We start from the raw sequence: 23,410 nt of genomic DNA on the forward strand, positions 1-23,410 counted from the left end.
GCGCTAATCCCCTCATCGGAGAGGAGTACAGAAATCGATTTTAAGAGCCCTTTAAGTCGACAAAAATGGCTTCCTCATGTGGACGGGTGCAGAGTTAAATCGATCTAACGCTGCTAAATTCGACCTAAACTCGTAGTGTAGACCAGGGCTAAGGGACTTCACACCACTGTAGCTGTATTGATGTCATTAAAATGGTACTGCTGAGCTGAATTGATACAAACCCATAAACTTCATATATACTATGCTGGCCTAAAAGAGGGTTTACCCCAAATCAGTTTACGTACTGGATTAAGCTGCACCAGTGGTGCAATGCATTTACATTAGGGGTTAAATTTCCTCAGTGTAGACATGTCTCAGACTCTTACCACTGTGCAACGTACACACCCAACCCTTTGCCTGTCATCTCTGAATTGGGGCCACTAAGAGCCTGGTCCACTACTGCATTATTCCTATTTTACATCGGTGAGTTCAGTGGTGTTACGCTGATATAAAACTGGACCAACGCAACGATGAATTGGGCCCTCAGAGTCAAAGCTGATGTTTGCCACCCCTCACACAACCAGGTTCCAGAAGAAAGGAGAGTAGCAAGACAAGCAACTAACAAGAGAGTGTAAGAATACATGTGTTAAAGTCAGTTATTCTCTGCTTTACTTTACATCTTCCATCTCCTTGGCATGGAAATTACTCCCTTGCAGTCACATAACATTAGGTGAGTGTAACTACATCTGGGAATGTCTGCATCTAGGAAAATGCATGTCTATTGGAATAGAATTTACATCACCGTAAGCAACACGACTGAATTTGCCCCATTGTCGTTTCCCCCACCTCCCCACCCCCTTTTCCTTTACAAACAGTTCTAACAGTTTTGCTTGAATTTGGTGCTTGGGCTAGTGAAGGAATTGTAGCCTTGGCTAGAGCATGGTATATGAGAAACCAGGGCTGTGAAGGTTTCCTCTGTGCAGTCCTCCCATGGACATCAGTCCTGATTTGAAGTATCCTCTGCTGTTCCTTGGCCCTTCCCTGTAACTCTGCTAACCTATATAATCTGAGCTGGATTCTCTTCTCGTGTATGCCAATTTTACCCCAGTGTGACTCCACTCACTTAATTGAAGTTGCTCCTGGCTTACATACGTGTAAGTGAGAGAAGAATTAGAGCCACCGTCTATCTCTGTGTCCATCATGGGTTTCTAGGCACTAAATAGAAAATTGAGAAGCAAATGAATATTTGCATCACACATTGATCATCTCTTAGTATCCACATCCCACTACTTCTTCCCTGTGTCCTGATATGTAACAACCCCCTGACATTTCAACCCTGTGTGCTCTCAGTGAACCTCAGTCTTGACCTGAAGGGTGGTGGACCACCCTACAACTCTGATAGTATACCTCATTTTTCTTTACCTGTATACCCCCAGCTGTTTCCATTCTGGGTCTCTCCTGAGTAGAATCTTTCAGTGATGCCAGATTGAGTGTATTTTGTTATGTGGACCAGCATCATCAAGGAGGCAACTATCAAATACCTTTTCACTTCATGAATGGTGACTCCTTTAGACACTTTCCACCCAATGTAATAGGTGCTGTACAAACAGAACAAAAAGATGGTCTCGGTCTCAAATTGCTCACACTCTAAGTATTTTATTTTAGTGTTCTCTATAAATGAGCGATGCCCGTGAATCACAGTGGTAAAAAGTTCCTTCAGTGAATATGCCTCACTCTCTGTATTATGCATCCAAGGAATGCAGCACACATCACCACAGAGCTGGCTTTTAGCTGAGCTACATGTTAACATATGCCCATGCGCATAGCAGGAAAAAAACCTACAGAACAACCATTTAATAGTGTTCTTTCATAAAGTTGCTCCTGTCTGTTTATTTGACATTTAAAAAAAATGGCCCTTCTAACAAATGGAACTTGAATACAAAAATGTAATGACATTTATTCTCACAGCTGCCAGCAAACTCACATGCACCATGAGTCATTCCAGATGTGGATAAAAACAGTGTGCCTATGAAAGCAAGTTCGCTGATCCCTAGGAGAGTTGGTTTAGGGGAAGAGCTGCTACATTGACTTCAATAGCACTCAAGAGAACAGACAGGTTCTTCCTTTGGGGTGGGGAGGTAGTTGTCTCTTCCTGAAAAGGAAGCAAGGAAACAAATAGCTAATATACAGATAGAGAGAGAGAGAGATTTTAAAGTAAAGGATGCACTGGAAGACTTTGCTACTGCTGCTTTTCTATTATAATGCCCATGCCACTGTGAGCCCGAGGTGGAACAGAGGTAAGATTTAAATATTACAAACAAAAACTATTTATGAGAAAACTCTGAAATTGCAGAATGGCTCTGACATTATGATTTTTTTTTTCATTTGTCACTCTCAGCTCTTGAATTTTTTCCCATTCACAGCAGGTTAATTAAAAAACAAATCTTCTCACTTTCTTTCTTCTCCCCCCTTCTATTAAAATAAAATTAGAGGCAGCTTTTTCATGACATGAAATCCAGAAGAAAAACCTTGGCAACCACAAGGGGCATAATTCTATCTTCTCTCCTGGGCAGGTGTTAGGAGTTTAAAAGAAGTAGCTACATAGGGCAAAAATTAAAATACCTGCAGGATACAGGGCACCTAAGTAATAGGAACTCCGAGTCTGGGGGACTAGCATGTTTCATATACAGAAAGCTGTCAGTATGAAGCTACATGGCATTACCTATGTATATTTATACTTTTTTTTTCCGGTGACTTACAAAGTAAGTGTGTGTCCAGCCAATTCAGGAATTACCTTATGTGGCCCCATCCAGTATCTTTACTAATGATTTTTTTTTTTTAACTTTCTCTTTTTCTTTATTCTCTCCACTGGAATTTGGCTGTGGTTCTGTGACTGCTTTGGTAGCACTGTCTGGAATGGGGAAAGGAAACACCTCCTAACAGAATTTTTTGGGACTGAACCTAAACCCACAGACTTTTCAAGGGAACTTTGGCACCAATGAAGTACAAGTTAAATTTATTATTCAGCCCGCCCCCCCCCTCCTCCTTCTGTGGACTTGATTCCTTTCTAACTGAGTCTGTGCTTTATAACAAGAGTTGGATTTTTGAAGGGGCATCAGTGAGTGAAGTTGGATGAGACTTTAACTCTTCTCTAGGAGGCAGTATGGCCTAGTGGCTAGCACACTGGGCTAAGTCTCAGAAGACCTGGGCTCTATTCCCAGCTCTGTCACTGGCTGCGGGGCACTGAGCAAGTCTCTTCAGCTCTCTGTCTTAGTTTCCCCATCAGTAAAACGGGGATAGTGCTACTAGCATCCTTTGTAAAAAGTGCTTAGAGATCTACCAATGAACAGCACTGTATAAGGCATTACCTCATCTCTGTGTCACTCTGATAAGGGGATAAAAAGGAAATAAGAATTATGCATTGCTTTGAAATAAATCCTACCTCTGGGTGGATCAGGGCATCTTGTCAGGACCAATGTCTTTGAAGTAGAGAGGACAAAAATGACTACTATACGTTTAATGCCCTTCTTTGTTTTTATTGATTCAATTACTTTAATTTATCGAATTCACGTAATTACTAAAGTCCAAGGATCATGAACAAAATGTGGAGGGAAAAATAAGAGGGCCCCATTCTCCCCCTAGTAGCTCTTAGAGAGTGGTAATGCTGAGAGTTTTAACTCCATTTTCTTGCACATTTTTGGGGCGAGAATAAGGGTGGCACTGCCTGGTGAGCCCTACAGAAAAGAGGTAGGAAATCCAACTCCCACCTGCTGGTGTAGGGGTATCAGCTGGAGGCAAGGGGCTTCAATGGGATTAACCCCTGACTCTTCACTGGCACCTGGCCCTCTCAGCTTCATGGCAGATGCTGGAGCTGTTTCCAGGCGCTCTTGCTACCATAGCTGCCCCAGGAATTCCTGCCCCCCCACCCATTAAATACCAACATGGCAGTCCCTCCCCTTAGTGGAAACCTGAGAATAGAGTGTTGAGCTTTACATCTTGCCCTAAAGGTCAACAGACTTGGGCTCTTCAGAGCAGTGGGGGAAGCCAGTTTCAGTCAGGGGCCTTCGTTAAAAATAACCTGTCCTCAGTCCTAGAGGGTTAAACCTGGAGACTGCTAGCTTGAGCACCATCAGCTGTTAAGCTCAACTGCCATGACTGTGAATAAGAGGGGGTGGGATGGGGTGGGGGGAGGAGCTATCTGAGATGGCCAGGACCCGAACCATTCAGCAAAGCCAACAACCTGCATGGCATCTGGAAGTGAACAGAATGATGGAATATGTTCTTTGGGGTTCATACCTCTTCACAGAGAAGCAGGCACCTTCCAGCATCTCCTGTAGCTTTCTAGTAGTCTTCCAGAGTGCCCCATGGTGGAGCCCATTACACAATCCAGTCTCAAAGGGACAAAGGCATGAATGACAGTAGCAAGATCCTGAAGTGAGAGAAATAGTTGCAACCAGATGTAGATAAGGGAGGAAAAAGCCCCCTTGGCCACCAATCTCTGTGTGTGTCTAGGAGCATCTGGGAGTCCAGATGAAAACATATTTGTATCAATAATGAAGACAGGACACATCCTTAATATACACTCAGAATCCTTCCCTCAACCCACAAGCATCCCCTCCGTCTTTTCTGAGCAAAACCTCAGCCAGCTAACTCTCATCCAAGTCCTGATCTAGGCTTGGCACTGGGAATGCAAAGGCAGCACAGCATCTGGATCTGATGAAAACCTAGAGCTGCATATCATCTGCATACTGACCGGTAGCACGAATTGTTTAAAGCAAACACTCCCTCACAAAACAAAAAGTCCCTCGTTAGTTAATAGTTGGCCTTCACAGTAAAGATGAGCATTGGAGGTTTGGGTAAAATGGTACCTGGATCAGAATCCCACTGTCAAGGATTTGGCCTGTCTCTGCTCCGAGATAGCGATGGGCTACGATGAGAGACATTTAGTTAAATCTCTGAACTTTGAGAGCTCTTATAAATGGAACCTAGGGTCTGAATCACACTGTAACAGAGCACTGGGCCTTAGGTGCATGTGTACATCCAAATGAACTTGTTACAGCCTCTAAGCTCTTTAAAATAGGGTGCTGTAGTCACAAGCACATGGCTAGGAGTGAGCACATGACCTGCAGGAACCCAAATCTAAATCTTTCTGCCCCTGCAACAGGAGAGACTTAGGGAAGCCTTAGGGTGGGTCTCTCCATAGTAGACAGGAATGGCTACCAAAGGGAGATAGCATCTCCTCTCCACTCCCAGCTGTGGTGGAAGCTGGGTAAGCCTTGGGAGGTTAGTACTCAGTAGCTTGAATGTATTTGCTCTTGTTTTTGAGCGCTTGTTTGAAAATAAAGCCAGACCTGAGGAAAGGGTCTTGGGCTGAATGGTGGTTGGGAGCTTTATTCTACTTCCCCCTCCTGGTGAGTTAGATCACTGGTTGGTGTGCACTATTCTTAGCCTGGGCTTTGCCAAAATTTAAAAAAAAAAAAGGCAAACATACATCTTTCTTTCTTCTTGCTCATCCCTATTCTACAGGAATGTTTGTAGTGCCATATGGAATATCACACCCACTCTGTCTCATGTACCTGCCCATATCCAAATGTGAGATGTATCAGCAGGTAGCCGTGTTAGTCTGTATCCACAAAAACAACATGGAGTCTGGTGGCACCTTAAAGACTAACAGATTTATTTGGGCATAAGTTTTCATGGGTAAAAATCTTCACTTCTTCAGATGCATGGAGTGAAAATTACAGATGCAGGCATTATATAATGACACATGAAGAGAAGGGAGTTCCCTCACAAGTGGAGAACCAGTGTTGACAGGGCCAATTCGATCAGGGTGGATGTAGTCCACTCCCAATAATAGATGAGGAGGTGTCAATTCCAGGAGAGGCAAAGCTGCTTTTGTAATGAGCCAGCCACTCCCAGTCCCTATTCAAGCCCAAATTAATGGTGTTAAATTTGCAAATGAATTTTAGTTCTGCTGTTTCTCTTTAAAGTCTGTTTCTGAAGCTTTTTTTTGTTCAAGAATAGTTACTTTTAAATCTGTTATAGAATGTCCAGGGAGATTGAAGTGTTCACCTACTGGCTTTTGTATGTTACCATTCCTGATGTCCGATTTGTGTCCATTTATTCTTTTACGTAGGGACTGTCTGGTTTGGCCAATGTACATAGCAGAGGGGCATTGCTGGCACATGATGGCATATATCACATTAGTAGACGTGCAGGTGAATGAGCCCCTGATGGTGTGGCTCATGTGGTTGGGTCCTCTGATGGTGTCGCTAGAGTAGATATGGGGACAGAGTAGGCAACGAAGTTTGCTACAGGGATTAGTTCCTGGGTTGGTGTTTCTGTGGTGTGGTGTGTAGTTGCTAGTGAGTACTTGCTTCAGGTTGGGGGGTTGTCTGTAAGCGAGGACTGGCCTGCCTCCTAAGATTTGTGAGAGTGAGGGATTGTTTTCCAGGATAGGTTGTAGATCATTGATAATGCGCTGGAGAGGTTTTAGCTGGGGGCTGTACGTGATGGCCAGTGGTGTTCTGTTATTTTCCTTGTTGGGCCTGTCCTGTAGTAGGTGATTTCTGGATACCCATCTCGCTCTGTCAATCTGTTTCCTCACTTCCCCAGGTGGGTATTGTAGTTTTAAGAATGCTTGATAAAGATCTTGTAGGTGTTTGTCTCTATCTGAGGGATTGGAGCAAATTCGGTTGTATCTTAGGGCTTGGCTATAGACAATGGATCGTGTGATGTGTCCCGGATGGAAGCTGGAGGCATGTAGGTAAGTATAGCGGTCAGTAGGTTTCCGGTATAGGGTGGTGTTTATGTGACCATCACTTATTTGCACTGTAGTGTCCAGGAAGTGGATCTCTTGTGTGGACTGGTCCAAGCTGAGGTTGATGGTGGGGTGGAAATTGTTGAAATCCAGGTGGAATTCTTCAAGGGCCTCCTTTCCATGGGTCCATATGATGAAGATGTCATCAATGTAGCGCAAGTAGAAGAGGGGAGCTAGGGGATGATAGCTAGGGAAGCGTTGTTCTACGTCAGCCATAAAAATGTTGGCATACTGTGGGGCCATGCGGGTACCCATAGCAATGCCACTGACTTGAAGGTATAAGTTGTCCCCAAATCTGAAATGGTTGTGGGTGAGGACAAAGTCACAAAGCTCAGCCATCAGACGTGCTGTGGCCTCATCAGAGATAGTGTTCCTGACAGCTTGTAGTCCATCCTCATGTGGAATATTGGTGTAAAGTGCTTCTACATCCTGAAAACACCATGCTGGCCACCATGGAAGATCACCAATGGATTGTAGTTTCCTCAGGAAGTCGATGGTGTCTCAAAGATAGCTGGGAGTGCTGGTAGCGTAGGGTCTGAGGAGAGAGTACAAATTTCCAGATAATCCTGCTGTAAGAATGCCAATGCCTGAGATGATGGGGCGTCCAGGGTTTCAAGGTTTATGGATCTTGGGTAGCAGATAGAATACCCCTGGTCGGGGCTCTGGGGGTGTGTTCATGTAGATTTGTTCCCGTGCTATAGCAGGGAGTTTCCTGAGCAGATGGCGTAGTTTCTTTTGGTACTCCTCAGTGGGATCAGAGGATAGTGGCCTGTAGAATGTGGTGTTGGAGAATTGCCTGGCAGCCTCCTGTTCATAATCCGACCTGTTCATTATGACCACAGCACCTCCTTTGTCAGCCCCTTTGATTATAATGTCTGAGTTGTTTTTGAGGCTGTGGATGGCATTGTGTTCTGTATGGCTGAGGTTATGGGGCAAGTGATGCTGTTTGTTCACAATTTCAGCCTGTGCACGTCTGCGGAAGCACTCTATGTAGAGGTCCAGTCTGTCATTTTGAGTGTCAGGAGGAGTCCACGCAGAGTTCTTCTTCTTGTAGTATTGGTAGAAGGGTTTCTGTGGGTCAGTACACTGTTCAGTGGTGTGTTGAAAATATTCCTTGAGTCGGAGACAACGAAAGTAGGCTTCCAGATCACTGCAGAACTGTATCGTGTTCGTGGGGATGGTGGGACAGAAAGAGAGTCCCCAAGATAGGACAGACTCTTCAGCCGGGCTAAGTGTGTGGTTGGATAGATTAACAATATTGTTAGGTGAGCTGAGGGTATCACTGTTGTAGCCCCCTATGAGATGGGGACATCTTACAATGCAGGACAAAGATTGACTAGGAGCAACATTCAGAACAGCTCAGTGAGGAGCTTGAATGGAGATGAGGCACATTTCTTTTACACATCTGAAGTTTTCTATAGCCTCAATTCCACTGCTTGGCATTCTGCTTTCACTAATTTACTCTGAGAAACAGCAAGATAATAACAGGTCTTTTGCAGCAATGTAATTTTGGATCCATAATGAGTGATTCCCCAGCCCCCCTGTAATAAGGTACAAACAAGAGATGTGATTATTACAGATGAGCTTGAACCAAAACTCTAGAGCTGCACAGATGTGCAAAGTGGCCAACTTCCAGTAACTATAGAAACCATGGGCCAAATTCTGTTTTTTTCCCCATAAACCAGTATAAATCTGGGTTAACTCCATTGACTTCAATGTAGCTGAGAGCAGAATTTAGCTCATTATCTGTATTCTTGGAATTGCTTGGTTTTATAGTAGAAACCCTAAAGCCAAGCTTGTTTGCACATTTCAATTCACTTAGTTATATATTATTAGCTTTCAGAGCTTCCTGATCAGAATCAAATACCACACAGCCAATGAAGTGTGTTTGTAGTGTGGTTCTCTGGGTGGTGAAGATGCAATATGATTCCTCAGGGGTGAGCTTCCTTGGACAGTGAGGAAGCAATTGTATCTGTAATTTCACCCACCATTGAAGGCTGGGGGAAGGAGGAATGGAAAATGTAAGGTTGGAAGAAGGTCAAGGTTTTCTCACTTGGTCCATACACATTGCTATAAATCTCTCCTCCCATTCTCTGCAAAAGTGGATCATCTATAATTTCATAAAGCTATGGATGTATTTATTCCCTGGATACCTTTCCTGTGTTTGCCACTGGGGAGAAAGGATGCCCATCTACCTTGATTTCCCCAGAACAGTCCTAATTCTTAGTGTTTCATCTAGTGCAGGGGTCAGCAACCTTTCAGAAGTGGTGTGCCGAGTCTTCATTTATTCACTTTAATTAAAGGTTTCGCGTGCCGGTAATACATGTTAACGTTTTTTAGAAGGTGTCTCTCTCTAAGTCTATATTATATAACTAAACTATTGTTGTATGTAAAGTAAACAAGGTTTTCAAAATGTTTAAGAAGCTTCATTTAAAATTAAATTAAAATGCTGATCTTACGCCGCCAGCCTGCTCAGCCCGCTTCCAGCGTGGGGTTCTGTTCACCTAGGCCTGCAGCAGGCTGAGCGGGGCCTGTGGCCGGGACGCCGTCTGGCAAGGGGCTGGCAGCTGGGACCCCAGACCGGGGGGGGAGGGGGGGGTTCAGGGGTCAGGGAAGAGAGTGCAGGGCAGAAGGCCAGGCGGGGGGGGGGATTCAGGGGTCAGGGCAGAGGGGTGTGGGGGAGTTCAGGTGTCAGGGCAGAAGGCTGGCAGGTGTGGGGGTGCAGGGCAGAAGGCTGGGGTGCTCGGCTCATGGGGGTGCTCCCAGCCCCCTGCCCTGAGTGGCTCATGGCAGGGGGCTGGGAGGGATATGCCCTGTTCCCCAAGGCCTGTCCCTACCTCTCTCTGCCTGCTCTATGGAGCAGCGAGCACGCTGCCACTCGGCTCTGCTCCGCTCCGCTCCCCCTCCCCCTTGCAAGGGCCATCGCCGGCAGGGAGGGGGAGGGAGAGGAGGAGAAGGGGCCAAAATGCACCACGCTGTGGGAAGAAACGGGGGAGGGAGGAAGCTTGGTCCTGCCGCAGCCAAGGTTCCCTCCTCCCCCACTTCTTCCCCCAGTGTGGCGCTTTCCGGCCCCTCTGCCCCTCCTCCTTCTCCTCCTCTTCCTCTCACTGGGCAGGCAGCGTGCCACTCAAAATCGGCTCGCGTGCCGTGTTTGGCATGCGTTCCGTAGGTTGCCGACTCCTGATAGTGTTCTGGCAATATAAGTATTGAACCTGAGTGAACCATTGTTCAAGTCACTACCATTTCGAGTTACATGCTGCTGCCTATAGTGCTGCCACAGCTGCAGAAAACTGGTTGCTTTCTGGAGCCAAGTGGGAGAGGGATGTGTGTCCATGCCCAACCAGTCATTTCACACTCGAGATAGGGTTTAATTTTTCATCTGATCCATGACCAGAGGTCCATGCCAGGTCCATGGTGGTCCTGCCACATGCACTGTCTATGTATTCCATCCTGGCAAGGGTACAAGGTGACTCACCAAAACTTTTTATATTACTCTCCTCTTTCCCACCCTGCTCCATATTGCAAATTAAACCTTGCCCACCTCCTTTCTGCAGCAGCCTCTAGGATTCCCTGCTGACAGTAATACTCATCACTTCTGGCTTGGATGGCGCAAGCAAAGGGAATCTGGCTTGAATACCGCATGTAATTACCACACAAATGGACACACACACCCAGTAGCCCCACGTGTACTGGGTCATGGTTTTGGCTTGTACAGAACATGATGATGATTGTAAAGGTCTGGCCCAAGAAGGAAAACAAATTACACCAGTTGGTCTTGGAACAAGAGCTTTTTAAATGCAGTGTCCTTTTCGCTTGCTCTGATTTCCATAGAGTATTTATTATCTGATTCATAAAAAAGGTATATACAACTATGAAGGATTTGAAATATTATGAAACTTGGCCAATTTTCTATGCTCGTATGTAAAATTTGCTCCTTCTTACACAATAAAGCAGTGCTTCCCAAACTTGGACACCGCTTGTTTAGGGAAAGCCCCTGGCGGGTTGGGCCGGTTTGTTTACCTGCCACATATGCAGGTTCTGCCGATCGTGGCTCCCACTGTCCGCAGTTCACTGCTCCAGGTCAATGGGAGCTGCTGGAAGTGGCGGCCAGTAAGTCCCTCGGCCCGCACCACTTCCTGCAGCCCCCATTGGCCTGGAGCAGCGAACCGCGGCCAGTGGGAGCCGCGATCGGCCGGACCTGCAGACGCAGCAGGTAAACAAACGGACCTGGCCCGCCAGGGGCTTTCCCTGAACAAGCAGCAGCCCTGGTTTGAGAACCACTGGGCTAGTGGCTAGAACATTGGACTGTGATTCAGGAGACCTGGATTCTACTCCCAGCTCTACCACCGGGCTGATGGGTGACTTTGGGCAGGTCACCTCACCTCTCTGTGGCTCAGTTTTCCCATCTGTAAAATGAGAATATGGATTCTTTTTCTCCTTTGAAAAGTGCTTTGAAATGTGCTGATGAAAAGTGCTATATAAGAGCAAGTTTTTAAAATTTGATGTCCTACAAACAGTGCCTCTACAAACACTTAATAGACTTAAATAATAGACTTGCAGAATCAAATAAAGAATAAATTTTAAAATAAAAAATGACCAAAAAGAGAGAGAGTATAGAAAAGAAAAATAATGGGGTGGGGAAGGTGGGGAATGTATTTTCAGGTGGGCTCTGAAAACGGAGTGAGAGTTGGTGAGGTAAAGATCTACAGGGAGGCTGTCCCACATGGCAGATGGTTCAGAGGAGAAGGCTCTTGCACCAGCAGTGGTGAGAATGTGAGTTTGTAAAGAAAGAAGACTATTGCAGAGGGAGCAGGCAAGGGACTAGAGAGATCCTGAGGTAGGATAGAGCAAGCCCAGACAAGGTTAAAAAGGGGCCAGATCCTGATCCCCATTCAGGCTGCTTTGTATCACCCCAGCAGCAGAAAGTATTGGAAAGCCAGTGGACTTAATCCTTGGAGAGTTTTACCTACACAGGAAATCTCCTAGTGGTGTAGAACTGGCATAGCAGCTCTTTACCAAACCCCATCTCAGCATGTTGCTAGCTCTGAAACAGCGGGGCCATGGGCAGCCAGATTTAAGACAGAGAAGCCTTTGTTCCAGAAAGGTGGTAAAGGCTGCTTAAAAAAAAAAAGCGGGTTGAGCATTCAGTGCAAGCCTGTTGCAGATGAATCAGATAATAACCATCAGCCTGGCATACATAGATGGGACACCGCTGCTAGAGACAGGCCAGCACTAAAACCCTGGAGCTACACACACAAACTTTAGGAGTGTTTTGGTCTGGGTCTGAAATTTGTGGATCAGTCTAATTTCTTGTTTAAAGTTCCATTTACTGAGTGCAAACCCAGCCTCACTGAAGTGAATGGGACTTTTGCCATTGATTTCAATGAAGCCAAGATTTAACCCACTATCTGTTACTCCATGTCCCATAGTAGGCGAGAATGATCAAAGACTTCCAGCACATGCATGAGGAATTGCTGGGAATTTGCTAAAGGTGTCTTGATCAGAAGTGGCTTTAGCACTTTTGAATGCCACATGTGTAGGGTATATCGGTATCAGAAGGTAGTAGGGAAAGGAAGAATTGTTCCATGGAATCACAGAATAAAGGAAGGAATGTTTTCCCACTCAGCACTGAGTATACAGACCAGTGTTACCTGCAGACCTGCTTTGTGGAGAGGGGCACAGGCCAAAGTCCAAAATGGTAAACTTCCATACAGGTTTCCTCCTCCCATCAAAAGGAAAGGCAGGAGCATTGGGCACACTTTCCACCCACCTTTCTCCATCCATTTCCCCTTCCCACCACTCTAAGGTAATAATAACTAATCATACTTTGTACTTATGTATCGGTATGACAGCTGTTCCTTGGAGAGATCCTCCCCATGGGTATTCTGCCTTTCTGGCGGTTGTGTATCTGCTGGATCTGAGACATGGTCCCTTGAACCAGCCTCAGTCTGTTACATAACATGGCCTTTCTAACCCATTAAGTGGCTTAACTTTTAAGAAGGAGCAGCTTTTATCCCCTCAGAGGTTCCGATGAGAGTTAGTGCTGTAATGATAGCCCGGTTGCTATTGTCTCATCATCAGTGTGGTGGTGATGGTGGGAGTTCAGTATTGGAATTGGGACCCGGAAGATGAATGTGTGAAAAAGAAAAAAGTAGACTAAAATAAGAACAATTGCTCACTTTCGTTCCCACAGAGGGTTCTTTCTTTCATTAAAGCATATGCTGGGGCATTTCTCGGCCCAATTTGCTGGCTACAGTTGGCAGCTCACCAACTCCCTTGAGATCAGCACTCGTTCCTTTCATTGTTTTGAAATTCTTCACCAGCCACAGTGATTTAGGTCACCAGCCACAGTGACTCAACATTGCACAAGCATCTCCACTTGGAGGAGTCATGTTGGCTGTTCCCCTCCCCTCCACCCACCCCCCTCCAAAAAAAAAAGCTGGGTGAGGAAAAAGAAAGTTCCTGAAGGGACAGGGCATGCTTGCTAGGCTGGAGACTCAGGTTGGATTCCCTGGGGAGTTCAAGTGGCAGGAAGATGCATTTCCAGGCCAGATACCCAAAGCTGCACTGTGGTGGCACATATATTGCCCACACCCTCATAATACTTGAGGAGTAGAATGCTGGGATTACATGATGACACAAAGTATTTGCATAGCTAGGAACTTGTAAAGCTGCACTGACTTTGACCTGGAAATCTGCCTGCATGGGTGAGACATGGGTTAGAGTGGTGTGGTCTATTTTGGGGGCTTTAGGATAGCATGGACCAGTGCCCTGGTTTCTCCATTGTTTTGGAAACGGATATTGTCTTTCCAAACTGGCAGTGTTTATATGAGCCAGAGGAGGGGTGGGAAACCACATACCTCTCTATAAAATGGACAGGCTGGGCAAGGGGAGTTGGCGAAAAGGCAGAAGATAGACACACAGAAAGACTAGAGGAGGGGCTGGAGGCAAAAAGAAAACGGAGCAGGTGAGAGGACAGAGGATAACGCATGAAAATAAAAGGGGAGGGAAAAGTAGAAGATAGAAGGAGAAACAAAGAATGTGATAAGTATGGATGGTGGGAAAGATTACAGCATACACAACTTTATAGTTATGGCAATTGTAACCCACTGGTCAGTGTGTTAGGTGTTCCCCTTTGAGCCTAATCTACCGAGGATGTTGGTCTGTTACAGCTGCACCCTGTTCCTTCCCATGGGAGCCTGCTTCTTTAGCTTAAGAGGTCTTAGGCTCTTAGATCTGGAAGTACCCCGTTCATCCCCTTGTGTTGGCCATGCTGGTAGATGTTGCACAACATTGTTTATTCCTACCCCTGGAGAGAAGAAAAATAGTTGTTTTCTTGAATTTTTCTTCATGAAATGCAGTTTGTATTCCTGTGGGTATTGTTTGTCTCTCTAACAGGGGTAGGCAACCTATGGCACCTGTGCCAAAGGCGGCATGTGAGCTGATTTTCAGCGGCACTCACACTGCCCGGGTCCTGGCCACCGATCCGGCGGGCTCTGCATTTTAATTTAATTTTAAATGAAGCTTCTTAAACATTTTAAAAACCTTATTTACTTTACATACAACAATAGCTTCGTTATATTTTATAGACTTATAGAAAGAGACCTTCTAAAAACATTAAAATGTATTACTGGCACTCGAAACCTTAAATTAGAGTGAATAAATGAAGACTCGGCACACCACTTCTGAAAGGTTGCCGACCCCTGGTCTAACAACCAGCTAAAATAGAAAATTAATGTTAATATATGTAACTGTACTATTTATTGCCATTGTCCATGGTTTGGCACTGGACAAACACCATTTCCAGTTACTCATTACTTTTTAAAATTGCAATATCGATGTTTAGGACATCATGCCATAACTGGAACCGTACATTTCTCATAATTGTGGGAACTTCTGCTTCTCCAGACCTGCATGCCAAGTTGGCAGAAAGTTCTGGGAGCCAGAAAGTCCAGTAATTATTAAAACACAAAGGTTTTTTTTTTCTCCCTACCAAGTTTATAAACAAACAGAACCACGAGTTACAGGGGACTGAGTTAGTATAGCCTCTCCTTGGACTGGAAAGTTTAAGGCTCTGTCTGCACAGAAATGAAAGGGGAGAGAAAAGGGCACAAGATTTTTCTTTGCCCATGCCCCCCCCCTCATGGAGAGGTTGGGTACAAATGGTGCTTGTGCTCAGGTAGCAAAAGGACTATGGAAATCCAGAGAGGACAGGAAATGGGTAATAATGTCATGGCCCTGCTTCTATACAGATCAGCAGAGCTAGCCCAATGTGGAACAGAGGGCACGCTGCACCCTGTCAAAAGTAGTCTCAGTGGCCATGCCCCTGGTTTAGATGAGTGAACTGCAGAACTGTCAGTTGTCCTCCATCAAACCCACTCAGATCAGTGAACAACAGAGACCTACTTCCTGGAAGTGTTTGAAGCTCACTTCTGCATGATCTAACTAACACAAAAACTACTCCCCACTCTCTCTCATCTATCTGTCCGCTCTCACTCATGCATTATTCTGTCTCCGCTCAAAACCAGCTCAGCTGCACAGGGCCAGGCTGGGTTTTGCAGAACCCTGAGCAAAGTATAATGTGTGTGGAATGAGGCGGTCTTCAGTAGCCCTCGTAATGTAGTTGGAGGGAGTAGTTGGCCATTGAGGAGGGGATCATGGCATGTGGCACTAGGGGTCTAGAAAGGAAAATGTGTCAGTTGTTAGTAGGGCATGTTGACTAGGCTGCTTGTCTTCGTTAGGCCATAGGGTGTTGCATATCTCATGCAGGAAGGCGAGACTGTAAGTGGGTGTTGCTAAGAGGTCATTAGTGTGTTGGCAAAAATGGAGTCTGCCACACAAGTAAGTGCCTCTCCACTCAAGTCTTTGCAAATCAATGCAGCTGATTGGACTTTTGCAGCACTAACAGTGAGTTAGAACATAAGAACGGCCATACTGGGTCAGACCAAAGGTCCATTAAGCCCAGTATCCTGTCCTCTGACAGGTGCCCCAAAGGGAATGAACAGACAGGTTATCATCAAGTGATCCGTGCCCTGTCACCCAATCCCAGCTTCTGGCAAACAGAAGCTAGGGACACCATTCCAGCCCATCCTGGCTAATAGCCATTAATGGATCTATCTTCCAGTAATCTATCTAGTTCCCTTTTAAACCCTGTTATAGTATTGGCCTTCACAACACCCTCTGGCAAGGAGTTCCAGAGGTTGACAGTGCATTGCGTGAAAAAAATACTTTCTTGTGTTTGTTTTAAACCTGTAACCTATTAATTTCATTTGGTGGCCCCTTGTTCTTGTATTATGAGAAGGAGTAAATAACACTTCCTACCATTCATGATTTTATAGACCTCTATCATATCCCCCCTTAGTCACCTCTTTTCCAAGCTGAAAAGTCCCAGTCTTATTAATCTCTCCTCATATGGCAGCCGTTCCATACCCCTAATCATTTGTGTTGCCGTTTTCTGAACCTTTTCCAATACCAATATATCGTTTTTGAGATGGGACGAACACATCTGCACGCAATATTCAAGGTGTGGGCGTACCATGGATTTATATAGAGGCAATATGATATTTTCTGTCTTATTATCTATCCCTTTCTTGATGATTCCCAACATTCTGTTTGCTTTTTTGACTGCTGCTGCACATTGAGTGGATGATTTCAGAGAACTATCCACAATGACTCCAAGATCTCTTTCTTGATTGGTAACAGCTAATTTAGACCCCATCATTGTATATGTATAGTTAGGATTATGTTTTCCAATGTGCATTTCCAATATGCATTTATGAACATTAAATTTCATCTGCCATTTTGTTGTCCAGTCACCCAGTTTTGTGAGATCCTTTTATAGCTCTTCACAGTCTGCCTGGGACTTAACTATATTGAGTAGTTTTGTATCATCTGCAAATTTTGCCACCTCACTGTTTACCCCTTTTTCCAGATCATTTATGAATATATTAAATGGGACTGGACCCAGTACAGATCCTTGGGGGACACCACTATTTACCTCTCTCCATTCTGAAAACTGATAATTTATTCCTACCCTCTGTTTCCTATCTTTTAACCAGTTACTGATCCATGAGAGAACCTTCCCTCTTATCCCATGACTGCTAATTTTGCTTAAGAGCCTTTGGTGAGGGAACTCGTCAAAGACTTTCTGAAAATCTAAATACACTATATCCACTGGATCTCCTTTGTCCACATGCTTGTTGACCCCCTCAAAGAATTCTAGTAGATTGGTGAGGCATGATTTCCCTTTACAAAAACCATGTTGACTATTTCTCAACAAATTATGTTCATCTATGTGTGACAATTTTGTTCTTTACGATAGTTTAAACCAATTTGCCCGGTACTGAAGTGAGGCTTACTGGCCTGTAGTTGCCAGGGTTACCTCTGGAGCCCTTTTTAAAAATTGGCATCACATTAGCTATCCTCCAGTCATTTGGTACATAAGCTGATTTAAATGATAGGTTACAGATGACAGTTAGTAGTCCTGCAATTTCACATTTGAGTTCCTTCAGAACTCTTGGGTGAATACCATCTGGTCCTGGAGACTTATTACTGTTGAGTTTATCAATTTGTTCCAAAACTTCCTCTAATGACACCTCAATTTGGGGCAGTTCCTCAGATCTGTCACCCAAAAAGGATGGCTCAGGTTTGGGAATCTTCCTCACATCCGCAACAGTGAAGATCAATGCAAAGAATTCATTTAGTTTCTCCGCAATGGCCTTATCATCTTTTAGTGCTCCTTTAGCATCTCGATCGTCCAGTGGCCCCACTGAATGTTAGCAGGCTTTCTGCTTCTGATGTATTTAAAATTATTTTTGCTATTTCTTTTGGAGTCTTTGGCTATCTGTTCTTCAAATTCTTTTTTGGTCTTTCTAATTATTTTGGTCTTTTCTAATTAGAAAAGTGTTGTGTTAGCTCTTCTAACCTCATCTTGGTTGGAAAGAGCTGTTTGCATTTTTTTTAATCTATTTGCAAAATACAGTGCATTTTGTGTGTGTTTGCACGTGGTGTTGATGTTAACAATTACTTCAAGGATCATTTTCTAAATACAAATAATAAAAATAATCCAGAAAACTACAAATCACTATCTGAGCAACCCCTCATTGACAAACTGGTATGCACTACTCACTCTTCTTATATAGACATGCAGTATTAAAGCAGTGTGCATAGTCTGGTGCTCATGAGCAGCTCAACAATAACAAATCAGTATCCATTGTTATTTTATTTCTTTATTTGCATTGTGATAGTGCCTGGAAGCCCCAGTCATGGACCAGACCCCCTTGTGCTAAATGCTGTATAAACACAGGACAAAATGATGGTCCCTGCTCCAAAGGGTTTACAATCTAAGTAATAATCCAGTGTTCATGAGCAACCCTATGTAAACAATCTAGTGAGCATATGAGATGATGGAAAAACAATCCTCTAAGGAAGCACATTTCAGCTGGAAGGATCTAGGCAGTTATCATTAATGAAAGGATAAATAACATTAATCAAAGTCTTTTCCCCCTAAAGAGGAACAATATGTTCTTTTAAATCCAAGCTATTTTATTCAAGGCTTTCTTCAGCCATTGTACAACTTCCCCAGCTCTAATAACCCCTAGAGGGTGGGTGGATATCAGGGCTGCACTCAATCCGTAACGCCCCAGAGTCTGCCTCACATGGAAGGAGCAGTCTCCTGAATTTGCTCTTCCTAATTTTATGACATCATGCCATTATCATTTTGGCCTAAATATTTACTTGGGTCATTTTTCTAGAAGTCAAAATCCATTTTACAAGTTCAGATCAACAAACTCCAAGGGAGGAGTGACTGGAGAAAGGGGATGCCTATCGCTGAATCCAATACACATCGACAAAGGCGGCAAAATCCACTCAGGTTGAGAGAATGTGAGATGGCACCTGCAGAGTGAAGTCAGGGACTAGAGGTGTTGAGACCCTACAGTTTTCATTTGTTTCAATGGGAGCAGCAGGTGCTCAGCAGCTTTTAGGATTGGGCCCATAGATGGATAATTGAGAGAAGTTCTGGTTATATTGTTGAGCACAACACTTAGCAAACATAAACCTCAACTCCTCCTCTCTGTGCTACAGAGATGGCCCCTTGGATGCCAGGGCTCTTTGGGTGACCTTGCGTTACTCCATATATGGCACAACATGATGAGATTTGTAGTGCAGTGTCTTTACATAAACTACACCAATGCTGATTTTAATGAGGCGATGCCAGTTTAGTTCATCTGAGGATCTATCCCAGAATGTTTAGCTGGCTTTAGCAATGCACCTTGTTTGAGTTGGCTTGGCTTTCTGCACTTGAAATCCTAATAGCAAGCCCAGTCTTACTTCAGACTTCAGCTTTCACTCATTGGGATATGAAACCAGAAATATCTGAATATTCCAACTTCAGAGCAGTGTGAAATTTATTGTGGAGAAAGGACAGCCTTGTGGCTAAGGCACTCCACTGAGACGCAGGAGAGAGGGATTCAGTTCCTGGCTCTCCCACAGTCTTTGTATGTGACCTTAAGCATGTTACTTGGTCCAGTGTTTCCCAAACAGAGTGTCATGGGAAGGGTTCTAGATGGATTGCATGCCCAGTGCAGAGGGGAGGCCCTGCAGTCAGGGGGATTGGAAGACCAGCCTGCCCAGCACTCAGCCCGCAATGGCAGGTTCTGTCCTGTGGGGCTGACTCCCAGCTCCAGACATTGCGACCAGGCACACAGGTTCGCAGCACCGCTCAGGTTGGGCCCAGCCACCACTTAGCACTGCAGTGCCATGTGCCAGGTCTCAGCGTCACTCATTCAAAGCTGGCCCAGCTGACCCTAGCAGGGAGCTGGGCCCAGCCCTGTGGGACAGGAACCACTGCTGCAAGTGAGTGGGGGCAGGCTCACTCTTCAACCTCCCCTCTGTACCGGGTGGGGTACTAGGGTTGCAGTGGGAGGGCACTGCTGAGGGTGGGGTCAGTGCCCCCTCAGTGGGATGAGGAGCAGGCAGAGGTGGAGAAGGATGCTGGCTGATGATTTTGGGCCAACCCCCATGAATTTGGACGTTGGGAGGATTGCAAAAAAGATAAATGCAGTTGTTGGTCACCTAAGGAAAAAGTTTGGGAACCATTGACTTAATCTCACTGTGTTTCAGTTCCCCTTCTGCTTACATATTTTATCACTTCTTCCCCTTTGTCTGTCATGTCTGTTTAGGTTGTAAGATGTTTGGGGCGGGGACTGTCTATTTGCATGCACAGCATCTGGCACATGAGTTCCTGATCTTGGCTGAGGCTTCTGTATTATAAATAATACATTTCAAATCCAACTTTCAAGCTTTTAGTACATTTTTGTCAAGACCCAAAATGCTGGTGAAATTCCACTGGTGTGCCATAACATGCATACACTTCAAAGTGTGCTTGAGATTTTACATATGTTTGCAGTCATCGTCTGTTATCCCATCAACGTCACTTTCATGCCAGACATTTGCAAAGTTATGATGAAAATCTGATAGAATGAACTCTCTTATTCTGATTTTTATTTCAAATGGGCCACACCTCACACCCCTGACTCTGAGTTAAGGACTTTCAGGTGGTTCTTACTCTTCAGATTTTTCTGAGCAGCAAAATAGCTGTGCAATTCTAGTTCATAAAACACATCTACATCAGTCTTCTGCTCCCATCTTGGGAAATACATGATGCTTTGGAAAGACTCTGTTTCCAGGGACAATTCATTTCCTCAGTTAAAGGATCCCTGCAACTTGCTCAGTGGACAAGGCTGCTTTCTATACTTTCCCCATCTAGCACATCTTTATGTCATTAAGAAAACTAGCAGCAGATGCACAGACATATGGAGATCAGCTAACATCTGGAAAGGCAGCTGTGCTCTTCCTATTTCTGAAGCACAAGTAAAATCCTAAAGCAGGAGAGAGAAAAGAGGGATTAATGTTTTCTCAGTCTACAAATTTATTTGAATTTGTAGAGCGCTGTGGGAGGGAGGGGGGAACAACTCTGGTCCTTCCTAATCAGAGAAAAAAATCAGCAATGTAAAGGAAATCCCTCACCAGCTTTGACCTGTGTGTATTGATACCTGATATTACTGGAGATCAGCTTACCCAATCTGTGGATCTAGTAATGGGTGAGTACTTCATAATGAACTATTTATTAAATGAATTTTGCCTCTATTTCTGTTCACAAATAGTTTGTGGGTAAATTATTACATTTCTTAATTTATTCATGACATGAAATTATTTCTAAGAAGCTAATTTCTTTGGCAAATAATTCTTGGAGCCAGGTTCTGCTATTCTTTCTTACATTAAGTAATAGCTTGGTGATCTCAGTGAGACATCTCATAGATTAAGGTACTACTCAGTGTGAGTAATAGCATCTAGCTCTTAGTCTGCAGATTGTGGTAAATTCATAGATTTAAAGGCCCGAAGGGACTATTAGATCATCTAGTCTGACCTCCTGTATATCACAGCCATAGAATTTCACCCAGCTACCCTTGTACTGAGCCCAATACCTCTGTTTGGCTAACGCTTATCTTCCTGGATAGGCATCCAGTCTTGATCTGAAGCCATCAAGAGATGGAGAATTGGCTACTTCGCTTGGTAGTTTGTTCCAATGATAAATCATCCTTGTTGTTCAAAAAAATTGTGCTTTATTTCACTGGAAACTTTTGAAGTCAATGTTGTGTTTGTTAGTTACCTAATTCCTGTGGTATTGTTTCTGTCCCCTGATTGGATATCTGATGGAACTAACCAACAACAGTGCAAATTTAAAATGGAATATTCAAATGCAACATTGCAGTTTGTGACTCAAAATCCAAATTGTTGCCTGCCTAGTTATGCAATTCAGAACTGACTTTTGATTAATTTTTGAGCATTTACAATTGAAATGAGCTGGTGTGTGTGTGTGTGTGTGTGTGTGCGCGCGCGCGCGAATGTGTGCATGCACACACGCTAACACAGTGTGTTTGCTGGAATATTCAAGGGAAATAACAAAAAGGAAGAAACAAAGCAGAAGTAAATTCATTGAAAATTCAAATAACTTTGAATGGAAACGTTTTGCCCAGCAATACAGGGAGCAGAAGGAGCAGTAATAGCTTTCGGTGGCACAACGCACAAGGAAGTCTGTGTGCAGTGCCGGCGCCAGCTTTTTTGCCGCCCCAAGCGGTGGAAAAAAAAGAAAAAAGAACCCCCCCATCGAGCTGCCGCCGAAGTGCCGCCGAGGAGCAAGACAGCGAGTGAAGGACTCGCCGCTGAATTGCCGCCGATCCGGATCGGGCCGATTGAGCTGCCGCTGAAGTGCCACCTCCTGCCGCCGATCCGGACATGCCGCCCCGACAACGGATGCACTGCCGCCCCTTTCTATTGGCCGCCCCAGGCACCTGCTTCCTTCGCTGGTACCTGGAGCCAGCCCTGCTGTGTGGTAGTGGTTACATCAAAGGGCATGGAACCATGCGGATTCCAGGGTATAACTTTTCCAGGCTGGGTATTCCCCTTCAACCCCATTAGGTGTCCTGTGTCCTGGAATGACCATAATATTGCATCACGGCCCTGAGTTTTACCATACCTGCACTGAAAGTCCTTCATCCAGAGCAACTCTGCCAATGCACCAACTGTGTCAGTGAATCAGAGACTGCTGGACAGCTACTGTCTCCCTTACCCACCGGCGGAGTGAGGAAGTCTGTGTGAATGACTGAATATAACTAAGCGTGTAAGTTAGATCCTTCCTTACAATCTTATATGTCACCTATGAACAGTCCACCACAGCCCTCAAGTGCTGCAGTTGATAGGAACCCAATAGCTGTTGGCATAGGGCTTGAACTAACTGCTCTCTGGCCCAGAGGTCTGCCGCTTGCAATTGCTAAGGTAAAAGGGTGTAAGCTTGAAAAACTTTTTCTACGGACCTGCCCTTTCCAGTGAGCAAATGGACAGAATGATGCTGCTTTTCAGAGCTGGTAGGGGTCAGTGGCTTTGTTGGTCTGGTTTTCTTGATTTCTATTGTTCCCATTCCCTTGTTTGTTTGAACGTTCCTCCTCCTTGTTTCGTTTGTGCTGAGCTTCCTACTAAGTCCCGCATGTAACATCCCCAGGAGCACCAACATCCAGCTGCACTATGTCCCTCCCTCTCTGCTCCTTGCTGCAAGAAATGAAAATAGATGACATCACTGTACCGTTCCGTATGTATTCATCTGTGCAGAGAAATTTCAAGTTCTTTTATTGGATGGCTTCATGGCTGCTACTGGCCAGGACTACCCAATAAGGATGGAGAGGAAAGATGGTCTTGAAGTTAAGGCATAGGACTTGGACATAGAGTGGGAATTGCACCCACAACTTTCTGTTAGAGATTCATTGTGTGACTAGATCTCTCTGCTAGTTCTCAGACTAGTTCCCTATCTGTGAAATGGGGATAGTATTTCCTTTTTCCCTATTTAGACTGTACATTTTTTGTGGCAGAGACTGTCTCTTACTATCAGAGGGGTAGCCGTGTTAGTCTGAATCTGTAAAAAGCAACAGAGGGTCCTGTGGCACCTTTAAGACTAACAGAAGTATTGGAGCATAAGCTTTCGTGGGTGAATGCCCACTTCATCAGACGCCTGATGAAGTGGGCATTCACCCACGAAAGCTTATGCTCCAATACTTC

General features: G+C 44.8%; 1 protein-coding gene across 1 annotated transcript in view; it reads left to right on the top strand.

Moving 5' to 3' along the window:
- Window positions 1–2,043: 2,043 nt before the first annotated feature.
- Window positions 2,044–23,410, top strand: part of FAM180A (family with sequence similarity 180 member A) — a 39,582-nt gene continuing 18,215 nt past the window's right edge. Inside the window, exon 1 of the mRNA XM_024203494.2 lies at window positions 2,044–2,276. Within this exon, the coding sequence (XP_024059262.2) occupies window positions 2,201–2,276 (76 nt within the window). The 5' untranslated portion in view covers window positions 2,044–2,200. The remainder of the gene's footprint in view (window positions 2,277–23,410) is intronic.

This window comes from Terrapene carolina, unplaced genomic scaffold (assembly GCF_002925995.2).
Source record: "Terrapene carolina triunguis isolate 2854851 unplaced genomic scaffold, T_m_triunguis-2.0 Scaffold247, whole genome shotgun sequence".
Classification (NCBI taxonomy): Eukaryota; Metazoa; Chordata; order Testudines; family Emydidae; genus Terrapene; species Terrapene triunguis.